Source organism: Podarcis raffonei, chromosome 12, assembly GCF_027172205.1.
Source record: "Podarcis raffonei isolate rPodRaf1 chromosome 12, rPodRaf1.pri, whole genome shotgun sequence".
Lineage (NCBI taxonomy): Eukaryota > Metazoa > Chordata > Lepidosauria > Squamata > Lacertidae > Podarcis > Podarcis raffonei.
In genome coordinates this window covers 28,289,024-28,310,875 of record NC_070613.1, presented here as the reverse complement: position 1 = coordinate 28,310,875, position 21,852 = coordinate 28,289,024, and the positions used below count along the sequence as shown (strand labels likewise).

Genomic DNA, 21,852 nt, shown 5'->3' with positions numbered 1-21,852 from the left:
AGAAGATGATTGTTTGTTACTGCAAGTTTATTCTGGATGCAGACACATTTTTTACCATCTAGGCTTAGTGCAGTGGGGAAGTGATCCAAATACTGTACTCTGACTTCTATGAAATATGAGAAGCAGGGAGGATGTTGTTCAGTGCCTCTGCCGCTAGAAATGACCTTTCCCCCACTAAACTTGAGCCGTGGAGGCAATGCAAAGTATCTGAGTGCTGCCACACACCGAATGTTCACAGCTCCGTGAACTTTCCCCTACTAAACTTCACATTGAGATAAAATGTCTTCCGCGTCCAGCAAGCTGACAAAGCTGTTTAATTGTGCATTATAGGTTATCAATAGGGGAAAGCTGGATTAACAACCAACAGCTCTAGTTGTTCTTTTCATTTCACTGTATTTTAAAGTCTGTATAGAAAATTTTGCAGGGAGGTGAGGGTTACTGAACAGCTTCATGGCTTGGAAAAATTAAATATGTGACTCCTGTTGGAATGTTCTGAGGGCAAAATGGCTATGATCAAAGTCAGCAAAACAGGATTAGCAAATCTACAGATTCTTTCTTTCTTTATGATTCCTTTCCAAGTTTTGGTTGACCATTACAAGGAAGGACATTTCTGAAAAACAACTCCAACCCTGTTGCCACCCCGATGTTTATACCCTTTGCAGAACAGCAGCCCATACCCTGCAGGCAGATTGAATAAACTTTAACCAAGCTAATCCAAACAGCTTTCTCTGCCAATATAATCATGTCAAAAAAAGCAGCTAATGTTAACTTATTTTTAAATTTTAATGGTTTGTTAAATCTCTTGATTAAGGCTGCAATCCTTTGCCCATGTAAATTCAATGGGACTTGATTCTGAGCAGATAGGTATAGGATTGCACTGCTACAGCATGTTTACCTATTAAGCTCAATGGGATTTAGTGCCAGGTGGGTATAGGATTTCAGCCTTAGTGACTTTTGTTTTTGTCAATACTGCTGCTAGGGAAACAGAGTTTCAACAGCTGTCTGAGGATTCAAAAGGGGGAGAGTAAATTTAGAAAATGTTAGAAGTCAGTGGAAAAACAAGCACAGCGAAACAAATAGGTCTAGCAAGATAAGGCTGGTTAGTGATAAAGCCAGCAGAGAACTCTGAGAAAAAATGCCATTATGGCAACCCTTGCCCATGGGTTTAATAAGCATGCAGTTTTATTAAGTTCAACCACTTGCCTTTTGAACTTACACCTATTTTCTAAGAACACAGCTTAATGGTACTTAAGCCCTTATGTTCTTCCAGCTGCCCCTATTTACCAGGACCACTGAGCCACCCGCGTCCCTATAATCGCCTTTGCCTGGACTTAACTGTCCAGGGGTCATTTACCTTTACAGTACCTTTTATTTACCAATAACATTTCTCATTTCTTGACTTTAATCAATCACTGACACTTCTTTCCCCTTTTGTGAATGCCTTGTTAAAAATTCTGCGAGTGTGAATGTCTCAGGTTGTCATTCTGCAGTGTTCATCTTCTCTTCCAAGCTCTCTATAAAATATTGTTTCTTGTGCATTGCAAATGAATGCAGCACACAGCTCACAAGAAGAGGCTGCAGCCTTATGTAACAGGGGTAGGGAACTGACTTGCTTGATGATTCCTACTATGGGAAAGTACAGTTAACCTGTATGCCCTTATTTTTATCTGTGGGTGCTTACAGATGGGTGATTATTGTGGGATGTGTGCTAATTGTGCAGGAAGTACACACAACACCATTGGCATGAAAATGCCAGTCCATATTTCCCCCCAATTTAATTCCATTTACTATTTCAAAGAAAAATCTGGAAAGTTAAAAGAACCTGTTGCCACCAACCTGTTTTGTATATCTAAATGACCCATTTACAATATTAAGCTGCCATCTTGGGCAGCCTGTGTAATATTTGGTGAGCATATATGTAAATCAGCAAGCAAGTGTTCTTAGGACTGCAGCTGTAATACCAAAGCTTGCATTACACTTGGCCTTTATTCACAAATTAATTTGATTAGGAGCTCAGGCAGAGGGCCTTCTTGGTAGTGGTGCCTGCCCTGTGGAACGCCCTCCCAGCAGATGTCAAGGCAATAAGCAACTATTAATGTTTGATGCTTTATTGTTTTTAATATTCGGTTGGAAGCCGCCCAGAGTGGCCGGAGAAACCCAGCCAGATGGGCGGGGTATAAATAATAAATTTATTATTATTATTATTATTATTATTATTATTATTATTATTATTCCTTGCTGAAAGGATCAGCTCCTTTAGTAACTGGCTTACTGGTGTGTTCTATGATTTTTCTTTGCCTTTATTCAGAGGGAATTCAGTGCTTGATATACAGTATATTATATGTACAAATATCTCAGGTGGTACTTGGGCCTGGAAAAACTCCAGTTTTTCTGCTGACTTTTGGTCATCAGGATGGGAGTATTTTGAACCTCATGCAGGGGAGGGCTGCCTGCCCTCTGCAAGGAAGAAGAGCAAAACAAAAAACCCCAACCCCAATGGCCTTGCAGAGAAGAGGCATTAGCATTCAGACTAGCTGGATACATAAAGAAAGGATAGGGAAACCAGTATGAGGTGTGGGACCTTGAGAAATACAGCTAGAATTGGAGCAACTTCCACCTCATCATCAAACTGATTCTTCACAAGTCTACACAGCAGGTTCACTTTCTGAACACCACTGTGCAACTATTCAATTGGCATATAAACACTGTCTTATTATGCCAGATACCAACAAACTACTATATTTACCATGAAGAGCGTATCACATGATCTATTGTCAACTAAACATCAAACGTAGCCACATTTTCTCCAGACCTTCAGACAAGGACAAACTCCTATAGGATTTACACCAGCCACTTAAAACTGCAATGTTCACCTGGGAGAGTGAAGAAACAGATTAAGAAGTCAAAGTGGGTAACCATGACTGACCTACTAAAGGACATGTCTAGAGAGAAACCAAACTACTGGCTGCCACCCAAAGTTCCCAGCTAAAGCTTCTCCAGCATGCCATTCAGGATACATAGCCTATCCTGGAATACAATCCATTAAGCCTTTGCACCCGCAGGTGCTGGGTTGGCAACCCCTGGCTTACAGGATTGTGGTGCAGGTCTGCAAAACCTCTTCACTCCATGATATAAATCAGGGGTTGCTGACCAGTTTTATGCCCACTGGCACACTTGATTTTTGAGAAAGTGCTGTGTGTGCTAGTTCAATGGTCACTTCTTACCCCTCTCCCTCATACTATCCCACAAAGATACAAGAAGTGATAAAGCACATGCGCACATACATATTGCTTTTGCAAGAGAACAGCAGAATTAATACTGAAAAGGACATAGAGCTGAAAGAGGAAGTGGAAAAGAGTGATTGTTTTACATGTGCTTTTCAAGAGAGAAAATCACCCTTGCCATCTCATGATCAGGATGTGAGTTTGTGTGTGTATTCAGACGCTTTGTAGAAGTCAGATGAAGATTTCAAGGGTGCCACTGCATCCCTGAGGACTACATGGGTGTTTTTTTTTCAAATAACGTGCATATTCCAAGTGGATTCGTGTGTTACAGAAAAAACAGCGGAAGAGAAACAACAGAGTGTATATTCAGGGTGTATTTTTTTTAATCCATGCCCCTCCTCTGTTTGTTTGCTTTAATATCCAGCCTGAATAAAACTCCTGGGGAACTCTTCAGCTTGCTCACTATCTGGTGAAGTGTTGGAGAGCCAACATGGTGTAGAGATTAAACTGTAGGACTCAGATGGACCTACCAGGGGTGCCAACTTGAATAAAATATTGTGGGGGCCTTGGTAAACCCTGCCCCCAGTGCCGGATTTATGTATAGTCAAGTAGACTGAAGCCTCTAAATCGAGGGGGCCTCCCCAGCCCCCCAGCGGGCAGTCTCCCCTCTCCCAAAATTGCAAACCCAAGACTTCATCCAAGAGCAGGGCAACTCGGGCCCAGCAACGAAGAGACTCAGGGCCAGCCAGTGGGGCCCAGTTTGAAACTGTAGGGCCCAACTTGAAAAAAAATTGTGGGGCCCTAGTTCACAGCCAAAATCTGCAGAATCTTAAGAGATATAAATCCGTGTGCTAGGTCATTTTCACAAGGTCAGCAAAGCCCTTCAGAAATCAGACCTGTTATTGAGTTCTTGTGCAAGTTTGTACAGTTCATTTCTGGATTTTTTAAAGAGAAGATTTTGATGAGCTTGAGAAACAAGCAAAAGCCAAATGTTAACTACAAAACAAGGAGACAAAGAGTGAGGGAACAGCAAAAAAAAATGACAGAAGTGCACCTGATGCCTTAGATGCACTTTCTTCAAGAGATAAGTTTAGGATAAAATTATTTTATCCTTCAAGTGCATCCTAAGATGCACTTGAAGCCAATTTAAAAAGAAGTACTGCGTACAGTGATGTTGCACAGTTGTTGTTCCATTCTTGCTTTTCTGATAGCATCTAAGCAAGAAATTCAGCAAGGAGTTGAACTGTTGATGAAAGCACACCCAGAAGATACTGACCTGAAACTTATTGATGAACTTTTGCACTTTCACTTGTGCGTGAGAAAAGCCATAGGCTTACAGTAGAGCATTCTCTGTCTCATACAGACCTTTATCAAATTATATACAAGGAAAAAATTCAGATGGCCTTTCCTAATGTGGAAGCAATATTTCTTAGCTTTATGGTCACTAACTGCTCGGAGAGAGTAGTTTTTCAAGACTCAAAAGAATTAAAAATGAATTAAGGGCCACAATGTCTCAAGAGAGGTTGTCCACACTGAGCATTCTTTACATTGAAAGTGACAAACTTAGATAAACAAATTTTGATGAAGTTTTCTGATGTCCTTTAGAGGAGAAATTGTGAATTGCAGAATTTTAAATACCCACCATCATCCTTGGCTTCACTCAATTTTGTTTATAACACTCTTCCATTTTCTTCTAGTCGTGAGAGTGAGGGATTGGGAGGGGCCTCACAAGTGAAGTAGCCTAGGGTCTTTCTTCATCTAAATCCGGCCCTGGACGGGGGACGGGACAGGAGAGAGGGACTGGGATAGAAAAGCTTAAGTTCTTTTATTTAATGTATGCTTGGGGTTTTTCTGTCAGCATCACTTGGGGAAGTTCTCTTTCTATTCGCTTGTTATGTTTCCTTGATAGTGAAAGAGGTTGGGGTGGCCTAGGGTGTGGTTGATCATCTTTGGCTGGCCACAGTGGGATTTGTTTGTGCGTGGGTGAGGGGGGTTGTCGGGTTAAGTTAGCCATATTGAATTGTATGCTGTCAGTGGGTTGTGAGCTCTTTCTATTCTGAGTGGGCAGTTATATTGGAAGGTGTTCAGTAGGGCCAGTTCTGGGGTGACTTCTAGTGCCTGTTTAGTTATTTTACTTATTTCTAGTATGACTGTGCACACTCCTTTTCTGACTGGGTCCTCGATTACTTGGTTTGGTGAGATCTGCTGGTTCGGACACAGCATATGTCTGAGAAGGCCCCACGTGGGATCATGGGGAGGAGGTGCAAGGAAAATACTGTCATGATATTGATTTCTTGGGCAACTTGGAAGGGCTGTGGTGGGATCCAGAAACAGCAACCTGGAGCCCCACTGACCACTTAACTGCTCTCTTCTCCATCAGCTTGGGAGCTTTTTCTGAGATGCTTGCGGGGTATGATAGCATCCTTTGTCGTCTGAGCATCTTTATCAAGGTGCTAACAGATCTGCCTGTCTTTGATCAGTTGTGCTTCAAGGGAAGCTCACCAGTCCTCTGATTCTTAATATTTTCCAGCCCAGATAGATGTTAACCAAAGGATCTAACAATAGTCATCTCCTTGCGGGGGCAAGGAAGCACAGGAGAATCAGATGCATCACAAGAGCATCTTGGATGGGATGGCTTTCAAAGAGGGCTAGACAATTGCATGGAGGAGAGGCCTCTCAAAGGCAACTAGCTGTGATGGCTATGCTCAGCCTCCCCTGTTGGGAGGGAGCAATGCTTCTGAAAAGCACTTGCTGGAAGCCAGACTCCCCAAATGTATTTCTCAAGGACCCCTTCCTTCCCTCTGCCCCAGTACCTGAGGGTCGTTACGTCACTCCAGGGATTTGGCCTGAACAAAGTATATGTTGGGGAAAGTCTCCCTCCCTGCAAAGAAAATGGAGGAATGAGCAGGCACCTGGCTCCCAGCCATGCTAGCACCAGTCTGGCGCATGAGGGTGGGGGACACGGGAAGGAAGCATTCCTATAGTATAGGGCACTCAACTGGCATTTCTACCTACCTGAACTCTGAGCCTTCCCCCTTGTTCTGGCCTGCCTCTCTTCTAAGGAAGATGCAAGCTCTTGCTGGAAGCCACTGGTGGGGAGAGTGTTTCTATGATTCCCAAATGTTTCAGAAGCATCTTTTTGTTCCTTTAGCTGCTTGATATAATCAGAGCATGGCAAAGTTGGTAGGGATTCCAAGGGTCATCTAGTACAACCCCCGGCAATGCAAGGATCCTGCCCACAGCCAGCCCTGGCTGGGCTCCAAACTCCAGGCTTCTGGTTACCATTGTAATTCTGCATGGTGTGGAGAAAGGGGAGAGAGAAATGTGTTGCTTACACTCTCATAACACTGATATGAGATCCATACCATGCAGTCCTTTCAATAACTAAAGTCTAAAGGGCTGTCACATGGAGGATGGAGCAAGCTTGCTTTCTCCTGCTCTAGAAGCCCTTAGGGCCTGAAGCAGTGACTCTCCTTCCTTGGAGGTTTTTAAGCAGCGCTTGGATGGCCATCGGTCATGGATCATCTAGTTGAGATGCCTGCATTGCAGGGGTTGGACTAGATGACCCTCATGGTCCCTTCCAACTCTACAATTCTATGATGCTATATTTTAAAGAGCATCCAATGCACCTTTAAAGCACATGTCTTCCCCCGAAATGATTCATGCCATTGTGGCTTCACTTTCACAGACCTACAATCCCCAGAACCCCTAACAAACTACAATTCCCAGGATCATTTGGGGGAAGACATTTGGTTTTTAGAACAGGGATAAAGAACTTGCAGTTTGCTCACCCCCATTTCCTAGGAACCAGGAATGGAAAGCTCAAGTGCTTCTAACAGTATGATTATAGGGAGCATCATGTATAAAATATTGAATGTAATAGGGTTATTAAGGTAATTGTATCAGAATTATTATGGGAATGTCAAGGAGGGAGGGAGAAATGGAGAGTGTGGAATTCTGGTGGTGAGTGAGGATTGGATGAGGATTTGAAAGGGAGTTTGAATGTGAAGCAGTTGAGAGTCAGTTGAGAGCAGTGGGTTCTGGAAGGGGTGGTTGAGCAACTAACTATTCATTTTAGGATCAGTAGCCTAGTCGTCATTTTTGTAATAAAGCAGCATATAAGATAAAGAGAATTTGAGGCCATAAGCTCAGGTATACACACCATCCTACAATCATTTAGTGAATCATCCATACAGTCTCCTTCAGTGAGGGTGCAGTACCTAGGATCTAGACCAAACATTGATATTTTTTGCTCTTTTCTAGTTTCATAGGTTTATGTTCTGGTTCTTATATGAAATAGGGGTGGGGGCTCTTTAAATACTGGGGGCTGCCACACACTCCTTTTCTTCTTTAAAAAAATAATAATTTCCCCTCGTTTTCAAAAGCACACGCACTGTCTCTTCAGGTTCTTCAGTTACATTTGTTGTTAGACATTGGTGTTATATGCAGTACTGTATAGGGTTGGGAAGAAAAGAGTGGCCACCCCGCATAATCAACACAGTGCACACACACCATTTGAATGGAAATGCCCATCTACTTTATGAAGCCCCCACAGCCCCTAGAAGTTGGCTCCTATGGCACTTATGGAATGAGAGTTCAAATCCCCACTCACTCATTAAGCTCACTGGGCAACCTTGAGCCAGTCACTGTCTCTTAGCCTAACCTACCTCACAGGGTTGTTGTTGGATAAAACAGGGAAGGGAGGACAAAAAAAATTGGCTTCCAGGTGGAAAAATCAAAATTGGAAACAGAACTGCTAGATCCTAAAATTAAGAATTTGTCAAGAATGTATAACTTGCTGTTGAAATGGAATACTCAGGATGAAACGGTGAAATCTGCTATGATTAAATGGGCACAAGATGTTGGACATAATATTATGATGGCTGACTGGGAACAGTTATGGACCACAGGTATGAAGTTCACGGCATGCAATGCCTTAAGAGAGAATATAATGAAAATGATATACAGGTGGTACATGACACCAGTCAAGCTTGCAAAAATCTACCATTTGCCCGATAATAAATGTTGGAAATGTAAAGAGACTGAAGGTACATTCTTTCACCTTTGGTGGACATGCCCAAGGATCAAGACCTTCTGGGAGATGATCTATAATGAAATGAAAAAGGTATTTAAATATACCTTTCTGAAGAAACCAGAGGCCTTTCTCCTGGGCATGGTCGGTCAATTGGTGCCAAAGAAGGATAGAATTTTTTTTATGTATGCCACAATAGCAGCAAGAATACTTATTGCAAAGTACTGGAAGACACAAGATCTACCCACCCGGGAAGAATGGCAGATGAAGGTGATGGACTACATAGAACTGGCGGAAATGACTGGCAGACTCCGAGACCAGGGAGAAGAGTCGGTGGAGGAAGATTGGAAGAAATTTAAAGACTATTTACAGAAACATTGTAAAATTAATGAATGTTAGAAGGATGTTGGAATGATGTTATGTGACTTTAGCAGGAATGATATAAAGGATTTGGGAAAAACTGACTGTTAATTGGTGAAAGGAGGGAAAGTAAAGCTACATTATATTATAAATTACAGGACTAAAATTTGAAAAGATGGAAAGGATTTGCTGAAATAGATAATCGATCTAGAATACAAAAAAGGGAGGTGTGAGGAGGTCAAGGAAATAAGCTAATGAAAGATAAGTAATGGGAAGATTTGTTGTATTTTTCTTTGTTTTTTGTTGAATGGATTTTATTTTTTTATTTTTTTATTTTGTATCTTATCCTTTTTTCTTTACCTATTGTGATGTGTTGTATTGTTTTTTGTTTAAAATGATGTTTTTTACTTTTTCTCTTTGTACCCCTTAAAACTTTAATAAATATTATTTTTTTAAAAAAACAGGGAAGGGAGGAACCACGTGTGGCCTCTCCTTGCACATCATGGAGAAATGCTGGTATATAAAAGTAAAAAAAGTATATAAAAAAGGAATGACGCTACCCTTGGGGGGGGGGGAACCCACCTCCATGGTTCGAACGCTGCCTAATTCCACGTTTACCATTCTTTTAAAAGCCTCACTTTCCCAGTGCTTCTTGAACACCAACTCCCCTCAAAAGAATGTGAAGATATTGCAATCATGCTATCGTGACAACTAACCGATTGCAGTGCCAGAAAACAACCCCCTTCCAGCCTCAAGTCCGTGAAACCATTGGAAGGAGCACATCTTGATTTGTGTGCTAAAACGGGATGGTTTATATTTAGGATGTTTTGCTAGGGTGGGGGAGGATAATTTTTCAGAAGGGCACTTCTTCTCTTTTCAGGGAGCGAGCACGTTTCTCTCACAATGTGCAGCCGCCGCCACACGTTCCCCCACAATTTACATATAAGCTAAACAAGCTATAGCTTAGGGCCCCACTCTCTTGGGGCCCCCCAAAAAAATTAAAGGGGGAAAAACTGGGTGTACATTTCCAAATATAAGATAAAAAACAAGTAAAATAAAACCTACATACAGCAACAGCGTTTTGTGTTGTGTAGGCTCCTGGGATGTAAGCAATGGGCCCCGCCTGCTAGCCTGCTCCCTAAAATATCACTGGTTTGCTCATTTCTATATATAGGGTGCCGGCATTCTGCATGTGCAAATGGCTTTAGATACCTGTTAGGTCCATCAATTACCATAAAGCATATACAGTATTCAGCACAAAAAACAGCGACAGTTGTTGAGAAAGGACAGCTGGACATATAAAGGGCCCCATTACCTTCAGTAGCTTAAGGCCTCATCAAACCTAAATCCGGCCCTGCCCCCACCCCCTCGGCCTCCTTTCCCGTCCCTTGAAGCGCCCCCGCGCCGGGTGTTCTCCTGCTTCTTGGAAAAACCGGCACATCCCGCCTCCACCCTCAGGAATCGGGCCGAGCTGTTTATCGCCCGAGGCCCGCCCGAAGTCAAAGCCCCCACAGTACGGATACAGCCTTCCCATTGGCCCTTTCTGGTAAAACGACCCGCCAATGACGAGCGGGTCTGGCCGCGCTCCATTCTCTCTTCTCCCCCCGCCCTCCCAACTCCAACGGCTCAGTCTCGCGCCGGTCATTTGACGGTTTCTCCAACGGCAGGAGGGGGGGCGGGGGGGGAGAGAACTAAGGCTCGGGACTTGGACGAGGGAGGATGACACCGTGTCCTTCCATCCCCCAACCGCGTAAACAAGGGCAAGTGGGTCGAAAGAGAGAAAGACACACCCACTTTCCGTGTGCCGCCTCCTCCGCCACGCCCCTCTCCCTTTCCTCCCACAGCAGCGGAGCCTTCTAAGCGGAGAAGGGCTAAAGGTCGCCACACACGCACGCGAGATACCTGGAAAGGGGGGAGGTGGCTGTGGGAAGAGCCAGCTCGGGGCAGTTAGCCTCCGGAGAGGGGGCGTGGCTTGGCGCTCGCGCTCCGGACACGCCCCCCGGAGGGAGGGTTCGAAGTAGTAAATAAGGGGCCGCACGTGCAGGGCGCGAGGCGAAAGGGTTCGAGCGGAGGAACCGCGCAGACACACATACACTCCAGCCGTTGCTCACGGTCATCGTTTCGCCGCCGCGGAGCCATGAAGGCCGCTCGCATCGCGATTCGCAGCGCGGCCCCCTTGGCGGGCGGGGAGCGGGCGCCCCGAGAGGTGGAGCATTTTGCCCGCTACTCTCCGTCGCCGCTGTCCATCAAGCAGTTCCTGGATTTCGGTGAGGGATTTGCGGTGCCATCAACGCGTTTGTGAGAGAGGGAGAGTGGAGGCGGCACGGGGTGGCCGCTGTGGGGCAATGCCTGAGCAAAAGGGTGGGGGGGGGTTGAGGTGGTCGCTGGTGATGGGAGATGGCCTTTTGGGATACCGCCTAGGGCCCTGCTTGAGATGGCTGGGTGGGTGTAAAAGGTGCAGTTTAGTGCGGAGAGGCCATAAGACTTAATGGTCTTATGGACCCCCCCTCCCCCATAGATCAGCCTGGTGCCCCCCAGATGCTGTTGGACTGCCAGCCCCAGCCAACACAGCCAGACAACATCTGGAGGGGTGCCAGGTTGGCAAAAGCTGCTACAGATAGCAAAGTCTATGACTGCACTCACTTCAAGTTGTGGGAAGTCAGTCCTGTTGCATTACGGGGCTCATTCTGTTAAGTGGGGTACCCCTGGTCCTCTGTCCTTGTATGCATGGGTTGGGCTTCCAAAGCAGTGTAAGCTGAGGGAAAGGAGGGTGAAAACGATTTTGCTTCGGGGTGGGTGTCTGGATAATGCTCCCAAGAGGGATGGGGTGGATGTGGAATGTTATCTCCATCTTTTCTTATTGGCTTGCATTCAAACAAATTGCAGTGGGGTAGCTGTGTGCATCTATCACAGGAAAACCAAAAGCAAACAAGTCTCAGCTACCTTAAAATGCTTAATCAAGTTCTTTGTTACATCGGCTTCTGTGCACTGGAGTCTGGTTCATCAAGTGAATTCATCTGATGCAATCCACACATTTGATGCTATGGGATCTAGTCCAAAGGAGTTCATGCCACGATCTCATAGGCTGCAACCTTATGTACACTTCTCTGGGAGTGAGCACTGTTGACAGGGCCAGCCCAAGACATTTTAGTACCTGAGCCAAACCACAAAATGGTGACCTCTCACCTCACCAGGCAGGAAGGGGTGAGTGAAGATCTGTATCAGGTGCAAGGGCGGAATAAAGATCTACATTGAGATCTGTTGTCCCTCTGGATTATGCTGCCCAAGGTGGTTTCCTCCCTCACCTTGGTGGGCCAGCCCTGACTATTAACCTTGCTTCTTAGTAAACTTGCACTACAAATCTTTAAGGACCCTCAAACCTCCCTTTGGTTTATTCATCTTCTGCCCTTGTACTCTAGCTGAAGTTTTCATTTGTTGTTAGCATGTCTTAGGACTGCACAGAGCTCCATGGAACTGTCACCTGTTGAGCATATCAATTTTTTCACCTTTTTTTTCTATATGGTTTTGGTATGCAACAATGTTGTTATGCAACAATTTTGGTTCTATTAGAAAGCAAATGTGCAGGGAGAGTTTTGCAGGAAATTACTATAGTTTACAGGAATTCTCAATTCTTAAGTTAAAAAAAATTGTATGTTCTTTCCCTTCATATGGTACTTATTAGATCTATTATGCAATCAAATGTGAAGCATTTGGAAATCGTTCACCTAAGTAAACATTTGTCTACATGCCTGTGTTTCTAAAATATCTTTTTCTTAGTCACTGAAATTGGTTCTATACTTTTTAATGTTAGCTTTTAAAATCTATAAAGAAGCAGTTTTACTTTTTTTAAAAAATGGCAGCTTTTCAAGGGTGCTTTCTAGGAATCTTCATAGTTTACTCTATTCTCATTGGCTCAAGTTGCTTCACATGTTCTATTACAAATTCTAGAAAAAATGGTAATAACTTCAAGTCACAAAGTATGAAAATAGGATTTTGTCCTCTAGTTTTGATTGTAATTGGATAAGTAATTTTCAGCATTGCTCAGTTTATTACTTTTAGCCTGGCCACCCATAGTAGACAAGGATAGCCTTTGTTAGTTTATTATTGCTGACACTGTATTCAGTCATTCTTCAGCCATCAGTGTCAGTCTGTTGTGTGATAGAAAAAGCAAAGGAAGGACCTGTTTTTCATTTAGTAGATTCAGTTTAAAACTTTACAACTTATAAGCAGAAAAAAATATTAATCACCCAGCTGCTAGATATGTAAATACACATGCCAGTGTGTTAGGTGTGGTCTGCTACTTGCAGCTAAAAGGAATTATTTAAAGCAGTAGTAATTTTGCCAAAGTTTTCTATACACGCTTGTGGTTTCACCAGATCTCTGTTGTGGCTGGTTAGCAATGATTGGCTTTTGTTCGTCTCTATTTTCTGTGAGGGCCCACAATTTTTACTTGTAGAAAAGCCAAAGGCATTTTAAAATTACATACTCTTAATGTTAAGTAGTACTGTACTTGTTGAACTTAAAATAGAGTAAAGCATTGTGAAATTTATATGCATTTGTGGGGATGGGTTTGTTAATATCTCAAGAGACAGAAAGTGTTCGTTCTTCTGAACACTTGATGGAACACAGCTGGGATGTGGCCTAGTCCACTTTTCATAAGTATGGTCCTGTGCATGTTTACTGAGAACTAAATCCTACCAAGTTCAGTGCAATTTACTGTCAAGAAAGTGCACATAGGAGTGCAGCTTAGACCTTTTTCTTAATCCTTGCCAAGAAATTGTAACTACATATAATATGGCTTAAATCAATAATAGTTTATAGCTGATTTTATCTGTGGTAAGTCATATCATAGCTCTGTTCCCTAAGAGAACATTGGTATTGCAGAAATGTGTGACAAGCAGAAGACACCTGATGATTTTCAGAGATTACTTTGTATTTACTGCTGCCATTGTGCAAAACATCCTTTAGTTCTAATAACTAGCAGTCGCTACAGGATCTTGCACTGGTAGCTGAGCTACTTGATTGTATAACATAAAGTTGACATATGATATCTTGTTGAAGCTATTCCTTATGGTGCTTATATGGAAAACAACTTAAACGAGCTGGCTTTTGTTTTTCAGGGTCAACTAATGCATGCGAGAAAACATCTTTTTCTTTTCTTCGGCATGAACTTCCTGTGAGGCTAGCAAATATCCTAAAAGAAATCGACTTCCTCCCTAGCCGACTGTTAAGCACTCCTTCAGTACAGTTGGTAAAAAGTTGGTAAGTAGCAAAACTTATGTAACACATTTTACTACGTTCAACTTAATCCTGCTTTTGTATTTTAAATTTCAGAAAGCTTCATATTTACTTTGCAACAGTAACAAGAACCTTTACAGTGGTACCTTGAGTTACAAACGCCTCAGGTTACAAACGCTTCAGGTTACAAACTCCACTAACCTGGAAGAGTTACCTCGAGTTGAGAACTTTGCCCCAGAATGAGAACGGAAATCGTGTGCCAGTGGCAGCAAGAGGCCCCATTAGCGAAAGCACGCCTCTAGTTAAGAACAGTTTCAGGTTAACAACGGACCTCCAGAACGAATTAAGTTCATTACTAGAGGCACCACTGTATTTGAAGCTTGACAAGTCGCTAGTAAAATGCAGATCATTATATCAAGGCCATAGAATAGAAAAGCAAGTGCTGGACGCACAACTATGGCATCCTCTGTAGTCATTTTATAGCTTCAGCGGCTGCTTGTTAAATGTGAACCAAGATGCTGTGAAGCCTCACATAATTGTCTTCTGCCCATGGAGTGTTATCATAATGATGACATTCTGCACAGTCAAGATAAAGGAACTGCGTTTTAACAGCTGCTGTGTTTGTGCACAGATTTGGTGGCATTGTTTGTGTCCTTGGTATGTGCAATGCTGCATACCAACTGATACCACACCCATTTTAAAAAACATATAATAGTGAGCTGGAGATAGCTTAAGAGGCACGCATACAAACATTGAGGCAGGCACATATGAATTTAAAATATTTTTTTCTACTCCTAAACTTAACTGAAGTCCTAGTAGTCTGTTTGCTCATAGTTTGCCTTCTACTTGAGGTCACCGAGTTACTGAATTGTTAAAGCAATCTTATCTGTCCAGTCAACTTTCCCTGGCCTATATGAATAATTCATGCTTTGCTTTGTGTATTAACAGGTATGTTGAAAGCCTAATGGAGCTAGTGGAGTTCCGTGACAAAAAATCAGATGACCACAAAGTTCTATCAAAGTAAGTTCTTATGAGTTGTGTTGTTAGTAGCTTTACTTGCTTCACAGTAACAGCTGACTTGATGGGTCGCTCAACTAACTAAGCATGAACATTATTCAATTCAGAATACAGAGACTACTGATCATATGATAATGATCAGAAGCTTTTAACAGTATAGCTAACTGACACCTGATATTGCAAAAAATGGCACATTGAAATAAAACAAGTCAGCAATAAATTATAAACTGTCAAGATAACATTAAGATGCTTCAGTTGTCTTGACAGAATGAATGCTGAAAAAAATAACTTATTTCAGTTATGCTTTGCTGCCTTCTTCAGATAGGCCAAGTCTAAAGTTATCCCCCCTTCCCAGTTTCATAGATGCCATTGTCAAAGTCCGAAATCGACATCATGATGTAGTGCCCACAATGGCACAAGGGGTTCTAGAATACAGAGATTCTTCCAAGATGGATCCATTCATCAATCAAAACATCCAGTACTTCTTGGATCGCTTTTACATGAACCGGATATCTATTCGAATGTTAATAAACCAGCACAGTAAGTTGTTTTTCCATCCCTTTGACAAGTTGATTTTAATGTTTTGTCAAACATTCTTAGAAATATTTGATGAACTGTGGATTTTATTAATCATTTATCTTTGCTGGTTGTAAAAAGAAAAATGACAAGTGTAAATGATGTAAATTATTAGGAGAGGGAGAACAAGGGTCAAAAGCAGAAAGTAGTTAGGTAATAAACAGTATAGCCAAAAAGCAATGAAATGTGTGTGCACAACAACTCCAGTACTAAAACCTGGTACAGTACTACACACAAGGGGAAATGCATTGTGCTACAGATGCCTCCAGACTAGAAAAATGTAAATGCCAAAGCACTTACTTCACTGTAGTAGATAGAATAGCAGATAAAACCTAGTTCAGCAATGAAGCTCACTAGATGGCCTTCAGCAAATCACTGACCCTTGGCCCATCCCTTACAAAGCAGCTATAAATATAAAGTTGGATAGTCCCTTCTATGTCACCATGAGCTCTTGTGGGAAGGAGAGATAAGACAGGGCTGCCATACGTCCGGATTGTCCCCGACATTACAGGGATTAAAAAGGTGGAATTGAAGTTCGGGGGGAATTTCCAAAAGGTGGCACTTTGTCCTTTTTATTATTGCTAAAAATCATCCTTTAGATAGCTGTAATGAATTATGTTGAGCAACCTGAAAAAAAATTGACCATTTTGTCTTTTATTTCAACAGCGCTTATTTTTGATAACAATAACAATGTGGGTAATCCAAAGCACATTGGATGCATTGACCCTTGCTGTGACGTTGTGGATTTGGTGCATGGTACGTATATGAAATTGTCAGCATCCCCTGGTGGATTCAGCTACTTGTAGAGAATATGTCCTTTTGTTAGATGCATTAACCAGTTTGAGAAAGTGAAAGAATTATCAGTCTTTCATGAGTATCCTGGCTTCACATCTAAGTGCAGAATATTTTGGGGAAGGACTGTAGCATTTCCCTTGCGTGCAGAAGGCCCCATGTGCCTTCTCATGTGTCTTCAGGTGGGGCTGGGAAAAGATTCTTCCTAAAACCCTGGAAAGCCTCTGCCAGTCAGAGTCAACTGTGCTTAGGAAGGTGGGAGAGTCGATTGTACTATGGTAATGGTCTGACTTGGTATAAGACAACTCCATATGTTCATGTGCATACCTACTTGCATATTCTGACCGTCATGAGACAGGGATCCTGGCAAGCTGCACACTTTTACACTCAGTAGTGAGTGAATGAAGGGTGGAATGCCTGTTTTTAACGGGTCATCAGAATTTTCTCCTGCAGTCAGGTGGCATTGCATTTCTGTTGGGTACAGCCCTATTCAGCCTGCTGCATGCAAGATCTGTTGATTTCCACGTGACAGACATGTGCAGTTAGAAGTCTTGGGTAATATTTAACGGATATTTCAGTGGCATTCTGTGCCTTAATGCTGACAGTTATAATTCAGCTTTCTGTATATACAGAAGCCTTATTTCAATGCTAGAGAGCACAGCCTGGAGTAGTCTGGTATCTAGGATATACCTAATGATGCATAAGAGTTTGTGTTAAATCGTGCTTCATTTTTTCTTGTTAAAATGAATTCCAGATGCTTTCCAGAGTGCCCAGATGCTTTGTGACCAATACTATTTCGCTTCTCCAGACTTAAAGCTTACTCAAGTGAATGGTGAGCACATTTTTCTCTTTTCCACCATATCAGGGTAGCACTTTGGTTTCTCCTCTTTAGAAGCTTTTTGCTCTTACTGCTGACCCATTTGTCTAGAATTGGAGGCTTACCATTTTCCCCCCTTGAGAAAGTGCTAAATTTACACGGTTGCATTCATTCACCTTTGCCACCCCCAATAAATACAATGCAATATGCCAGAACTGAATGAGCACATGCACATGTAATTCTGATAGGGTTGGCATCCGCATTTCCTTGAAAGAAATCAAAAGAAGAAATTAGCTTAGCTGCAAATCCACCATTATAATAGTTCAAGAATGTTCTTGCTCATGGAGAATGGATTGCAGGAAGTTTGTACTTCTTCAATACAATACAAACTTCTGCAAAACGAGAATGTTCAGAACTACAGTACTATAGAATAATAAAGGATAACAAATTTCAGGATGCAGTGTTAAATGCACAGATCTTAATTAAAAGCATTTATTGTTGACACACACAATAACAATTGTTTGAAGTTGAATAGCAGCTGTGTGCTGATTATTGTTTGTGCATCTTCCTGCAGGAAAGGCAGCTGGACAGCCTATCCACATAGTATATGTACCATCCCACCTCTTTCACATGCTGTTTGAACTTTTCAAGGTTTGTGTTTGCAATTATGAAACATTCATTTTTCGCCTCCATATTTACGTGTGCATTAGCAGCAGCATTTGTTCAGCACTGTTTTTACTATTTTGCTTGATGCCTTGGACTCCTTTGGAAGGAAGAAGTGGGATAGAAATCTAATGATACATTAGTATATTGAGTGGAATTAAAAATGGCAAAAATTAGAGCACCTCAGATTGAATTAAGTCCTCCTGATTCTTCGTTTCTCCTAGAATGCAATGAGAGCAACAGTTGAACACCAGGAAAACAAGCCTTCCCTTGATCCAGTTGAGGTGACCGTTGTGCTTGGAAAGGAAGACCTGTCAATTAAGGTATCTTACAAGGCTTTCCCCCCCAATACAATAGGTACAACATATAATATAAACGTACAAATGGGGCACTTCCAGACAACCTGTTTATTGAGCATTTTTCCTGATTTGTTTTTGAGGAGGTTAAATGATGTTGTATCATCAGCATTATCTCACTCTTCCCATGCATTTCCTCTAGCACTTTCTGTATTGCCAGTATGTGACTGAATCCCACCCCAAAATAGTGACTGTCTGGAAGCATCCAGAGTCTCATAGGTTTAAAAAGATTTGGTGTGGAATAGATGGGTAGTGAATTGCAGCAAAATTACAAATAGTCAAGCCTTTGGAAATTACAACAAGCTGTCGTAGCCAAATACTGTTTTGGACAGGATATGATTAAGAAAAAGATAAGCAAATTTGATACAGGATGATCCTTAAAGCAGAAATGATTTAGTGGCTTTGTGCGGGCATTAGTGATACTTTAACAAGGATTAGAAACATGCATTTAATACCTTTTGTGTGTGTTCTCAACTAGATATCTGATAGAGGGGGTGGTGTTCCAGTGAGAAAAATAGAAAGCCTCTTCAGCTACACATATTCTACAGCACCAAAACCTGTGATGGAAAAGAATTCTACTCCTCTGGTAAGAGATGAAGCTATATTAAGCTGTAAGATGAGAGCTGAGTCTTTGTAGCTGCCCTTGTTCTCGTCAAGGACTTGGCTTCTGAGTTGACAAAAACAATGCTTCCAGGTGTACACGTAAGCACGCCTGATATCTGTAGTGACTCAACCATGCTGATTGCTTCCAATTCATAGAAACAGCCTTGTTCTGGTTGCACCAATTCAGACTTTGGATGGGGGTGCACATCAGGGTTTCTGTATTGGGAGGAGAGGAGTATTGTCTTCTGAGCCCCCACCTGTAGTTGGTGTGTACAATTTATACTCAGGTTTACCTCTCCCAGACCTGATAGTGACCCAATACTTGGCATGTATTTCCACCTCTTCCCCTTTCTGTTCAGCATTACTAATTATGTAGACAAGCAACCACTGAGGAGCCTCCAAAACTAGGTCAGTAGTGTTGCATTATTTTAGATTGCCTTTCTTTATAATGCAAACTACGACTACATTATACAGGAGAGAACCTGCTTTCCTCATATTTCTCCTGTGAAGAATCATTGTAGAGCACATCATTTTTTGTTGGGACTCCATACCAATAGGATCTGCACAGTGTGACACTTGTACAGTACTTAGCCTAGGAAAGAAGGACCCCATCGTTCCAATTAACAAAATGCCTCATTTCTTTCTAGGCTGGTTTTGGTTATGGCTTACCCATTTCTCGCCTGTATGCTAAATACTTCCATGGGGACCTCCATCTGTGTTCCATCTCTGGTTATGGAACAGATGCTCTCATCTACTTAAAGGTATGTTCTGCCCGTCCCCAATCCCAGTAATTTTGTAGTGCTGCAACTCTGCCTATCACCAGCTTATTTGAATCAGGTTTGTTTTTAATTTATTAGTAACTTGAGCTTTATTACTTTAAAGACAGTACTTTGTATCAATTGTACATTAGTCATCAGCGAGTCTTTGCAGAATATGCTCTTCAAAAGACTGCTGTTGCCTTTGTCTAAGTAGGTCATTGTAACTTATTTTATTCTTTGGATTACAAGCCATCTTGGCTATTTTATAGAAATATGGAAGTATTACAATGTGATAAATTAAAAAATAATTGAAAGTATGTGCCAGAATGAGAGTTCTTAATAAATGTAGATTGGCCACCTTCACATTAAAAATAATCTGACTTCGCTTTTCCCACAAATACTAGGTTTAGTCTCTCTCACCACTTGTCATTCCTGTATTATCAGTTAGTGTTCTATCTTTAAGATTGTTATAAGTGCAGTCCATCATAAACTTCAGTCTCAAAAGCTTGGCAGAACAATCAAGTCTCAAACTTTGAATCAAACCTGTTCCAGGCTGTATGTTTGCTCATAACTAGGCTCAGTAAAACAAATCAGTTTACTACATTGATAGTAATGGTGTAATCTCACTATATTTGGTCTTGCTTTCCAGGCCCTTTCCACAGACTCTGTAGAGAAACTTCCTGTTTTCAACAAGTCTGTTTCGAAGCATTATCAAACCACTATAGAAGCAGATGATTGGTGTGTTCCAAGTAAAGAACCAAAGAATGTGTCAAGGCAGACTGCAGCTGCATGAAATCTGCATTTCTCCAGAACACTGAAAGTGGATCAAACCAATGTTTCAGATAGGACTAATGAAACAAATAACTAGAAGTCATTTCTCTTCTATACCAGGATTTAGCAAGAGAAGAAATTATATGGAACACATGATTACGGCATAGACTGCATGTACTGTATTTGTACTACAGCATGTCTAATGATAACTGATAGGAGAATCAAAATGCATAGAAAGATGTGCACATCATTTCTTTTTAGCTTTTTGAAATTTAAATTAGCACTCCCAAGTACTAATGTTTTCAGACTTCTGAGGTGGGACTTGATAATATTCAAAAAACGTTATGTTGTGGTTGAACTCCAGTACACATCAATTTTCCCCTAATCCAGTCAGTAGGTATTTCATCCTATTACAAAATTATGACTTTAAGTATATTTGACATGCTCAGCCGACAAAGTCTAGTTGAAAGAGCACCGACAACAGGCTACCTTGACTGCAGTTGTTTGGCTTGATCAAGAGTGCAATGCTGAAAGTTGCATATTTCTAAACTTGCTCCAAATGGTGAACATTACTTGAATTTTTAAATGTAAAATAGCTGTATTTATGTATAGCGTTTTCATTGCTTTTCTAATGCTGAGATTTTGCTCTTCTTGGAGAAGAATCTTAAAGTGATGTCAAGGAAGTGACGGTTAGATATTGTGAAGATAAAAGTTTATTAGCTGTATCTTGGTGTATGGCTCACAGCTCAGTACAGTGAGGGAGCAGCAGTACAAATAGGGTATTTTAAAGATACTTAAATTGCAAGTCATTGAGCAGGATATGAAGCTGTTTGTGAGAGGGGAGATGGGTTCTCTAAATGGTACTGTTACTATGTATGTGTGTGCGCACCCAACTATGTTTTCAGGGTGTAAATTTGAATCATGTATGTTAATTCGGGGGCCACCTGCCACAGCTCAATTTGAAAAAAAAATGTGACTTTCAATGCTGTAAATGTTAAGATTACTCTTGAGACATTTGCAGGGATGTGATGATAAAACAGGTTGTGGAAGATACTGTGCCTGTATCGAAAATGCATAAGAAACAGCTGTGAGAAATACGATTTCTTTGTGTAACTGCAAAGAATGAGGGTGGCAGAGTGTCTCTTTTTGTGAAGAGGTCACCTGGAGAATATTCCATTCCAAATTGTGCTGCTAAAAGGCAGAGAATTTGATCAGGGCCCAGCTAGTGACAACCCAGGTCAGTCTTCTTTTTTCTTTTTTAAAAAAGCAATAATGTGCTAAAGAGCCAAAACTACTTTATGTTTAAAATGATTGCTATCTGTGGAGATTTAGTGTCTGCTCAGTTGTGGAAAGCAATGAGGCTCCCACATTTGCTGATGTCCATTTTTGCTGTGGACATTGGGTTCAGTTGAATTGGTAATCCCAGCCATGTGAGGCTATTATGTGCAGTTGGTACCCTGTACCAACAAAAGGCTTAACAGCTAACATTGCTGGAGTATTGGATGTTTTTGTTCCTTCCTGTTGTCACTGTAGTTCAGTTTTGGGAAATGCTGAAGATTTTTGTTCTGCTGCAGTGCCTATTTGTATATGCTTGATTATGAGGAAACAAGTGTGTAGGTGACATGCTAATTGCTATTGCATACTT

At 41.7% G+C, this 21,852-nt stretch overlaps 2 protein-coding genes across 5 annotated transcripts in view; one reads left to right on the top strand and one right to left on the bottom strand.

Moving 5' to 3' along the window:
• The window catches only part of DYNC1I1 (dynein cytoplasmic 1 intermediate chain 1), a 222,943-nt gene extending 219,160 nt beyond the window's left edge, over positions 1 to 3,783 (bottom strand). For 2 of the 4 annotated variants that reach the window (XM_053359121.1, XM_053359124.1), the window contains exon 1: positions 2,747 to 2,862. In XM_053359121.1, the coding sequence (XP_053215096.1) occupies positions 2,747 to 2,749 (3 nt within the window). In that variant the 5' untranslated portion in view covers positions 2,750 to 2,862. Of the gene's footprint in view, positions 1 to 2,746 lie in introns of all 4 variants that reach the window. The other 2 variants (XM_053359118.1, XM_053359122.1) reach the window with 2 other exon arrangements.
• A 6,521-nt stretch (positions 3,784 to 10,304) lies between these two features.
• PDK4 (pyruvate dehydrogenase kinase 4) lies at positions 10,305 to 21,460 on the top strand. Its single transcript, XM_053359125.1, has 11 exons — positions 10,305 to 10,883; positions 13,737 to 13,878; positions 14,803 to 14,874; positions 15,227 to 15,411; positions 16,114 to 16,203; positions 16,994 to 17,071; positions 17,631 to 17,707; positions 17,944 to 18,042; positions 18,554 to 18,661; positions 19,326 to 19,439; positions 20,086 to 21,460. Exons 1-11 carry the CDS (start codon positions 10,754 to 10,756, stop codon positions 20,227 to 20,229), a joined length of 1,239 nt encoding a protein of 412 aa, XP_053215100.1. The 5' UTR covers positions 10,305 to 10,753; the 3' UTR covers positions 20,230 to 21,460.
• The last annotated feature ends 392 nt before the right edge of the window (positions 21,461 to 21,852 follow it).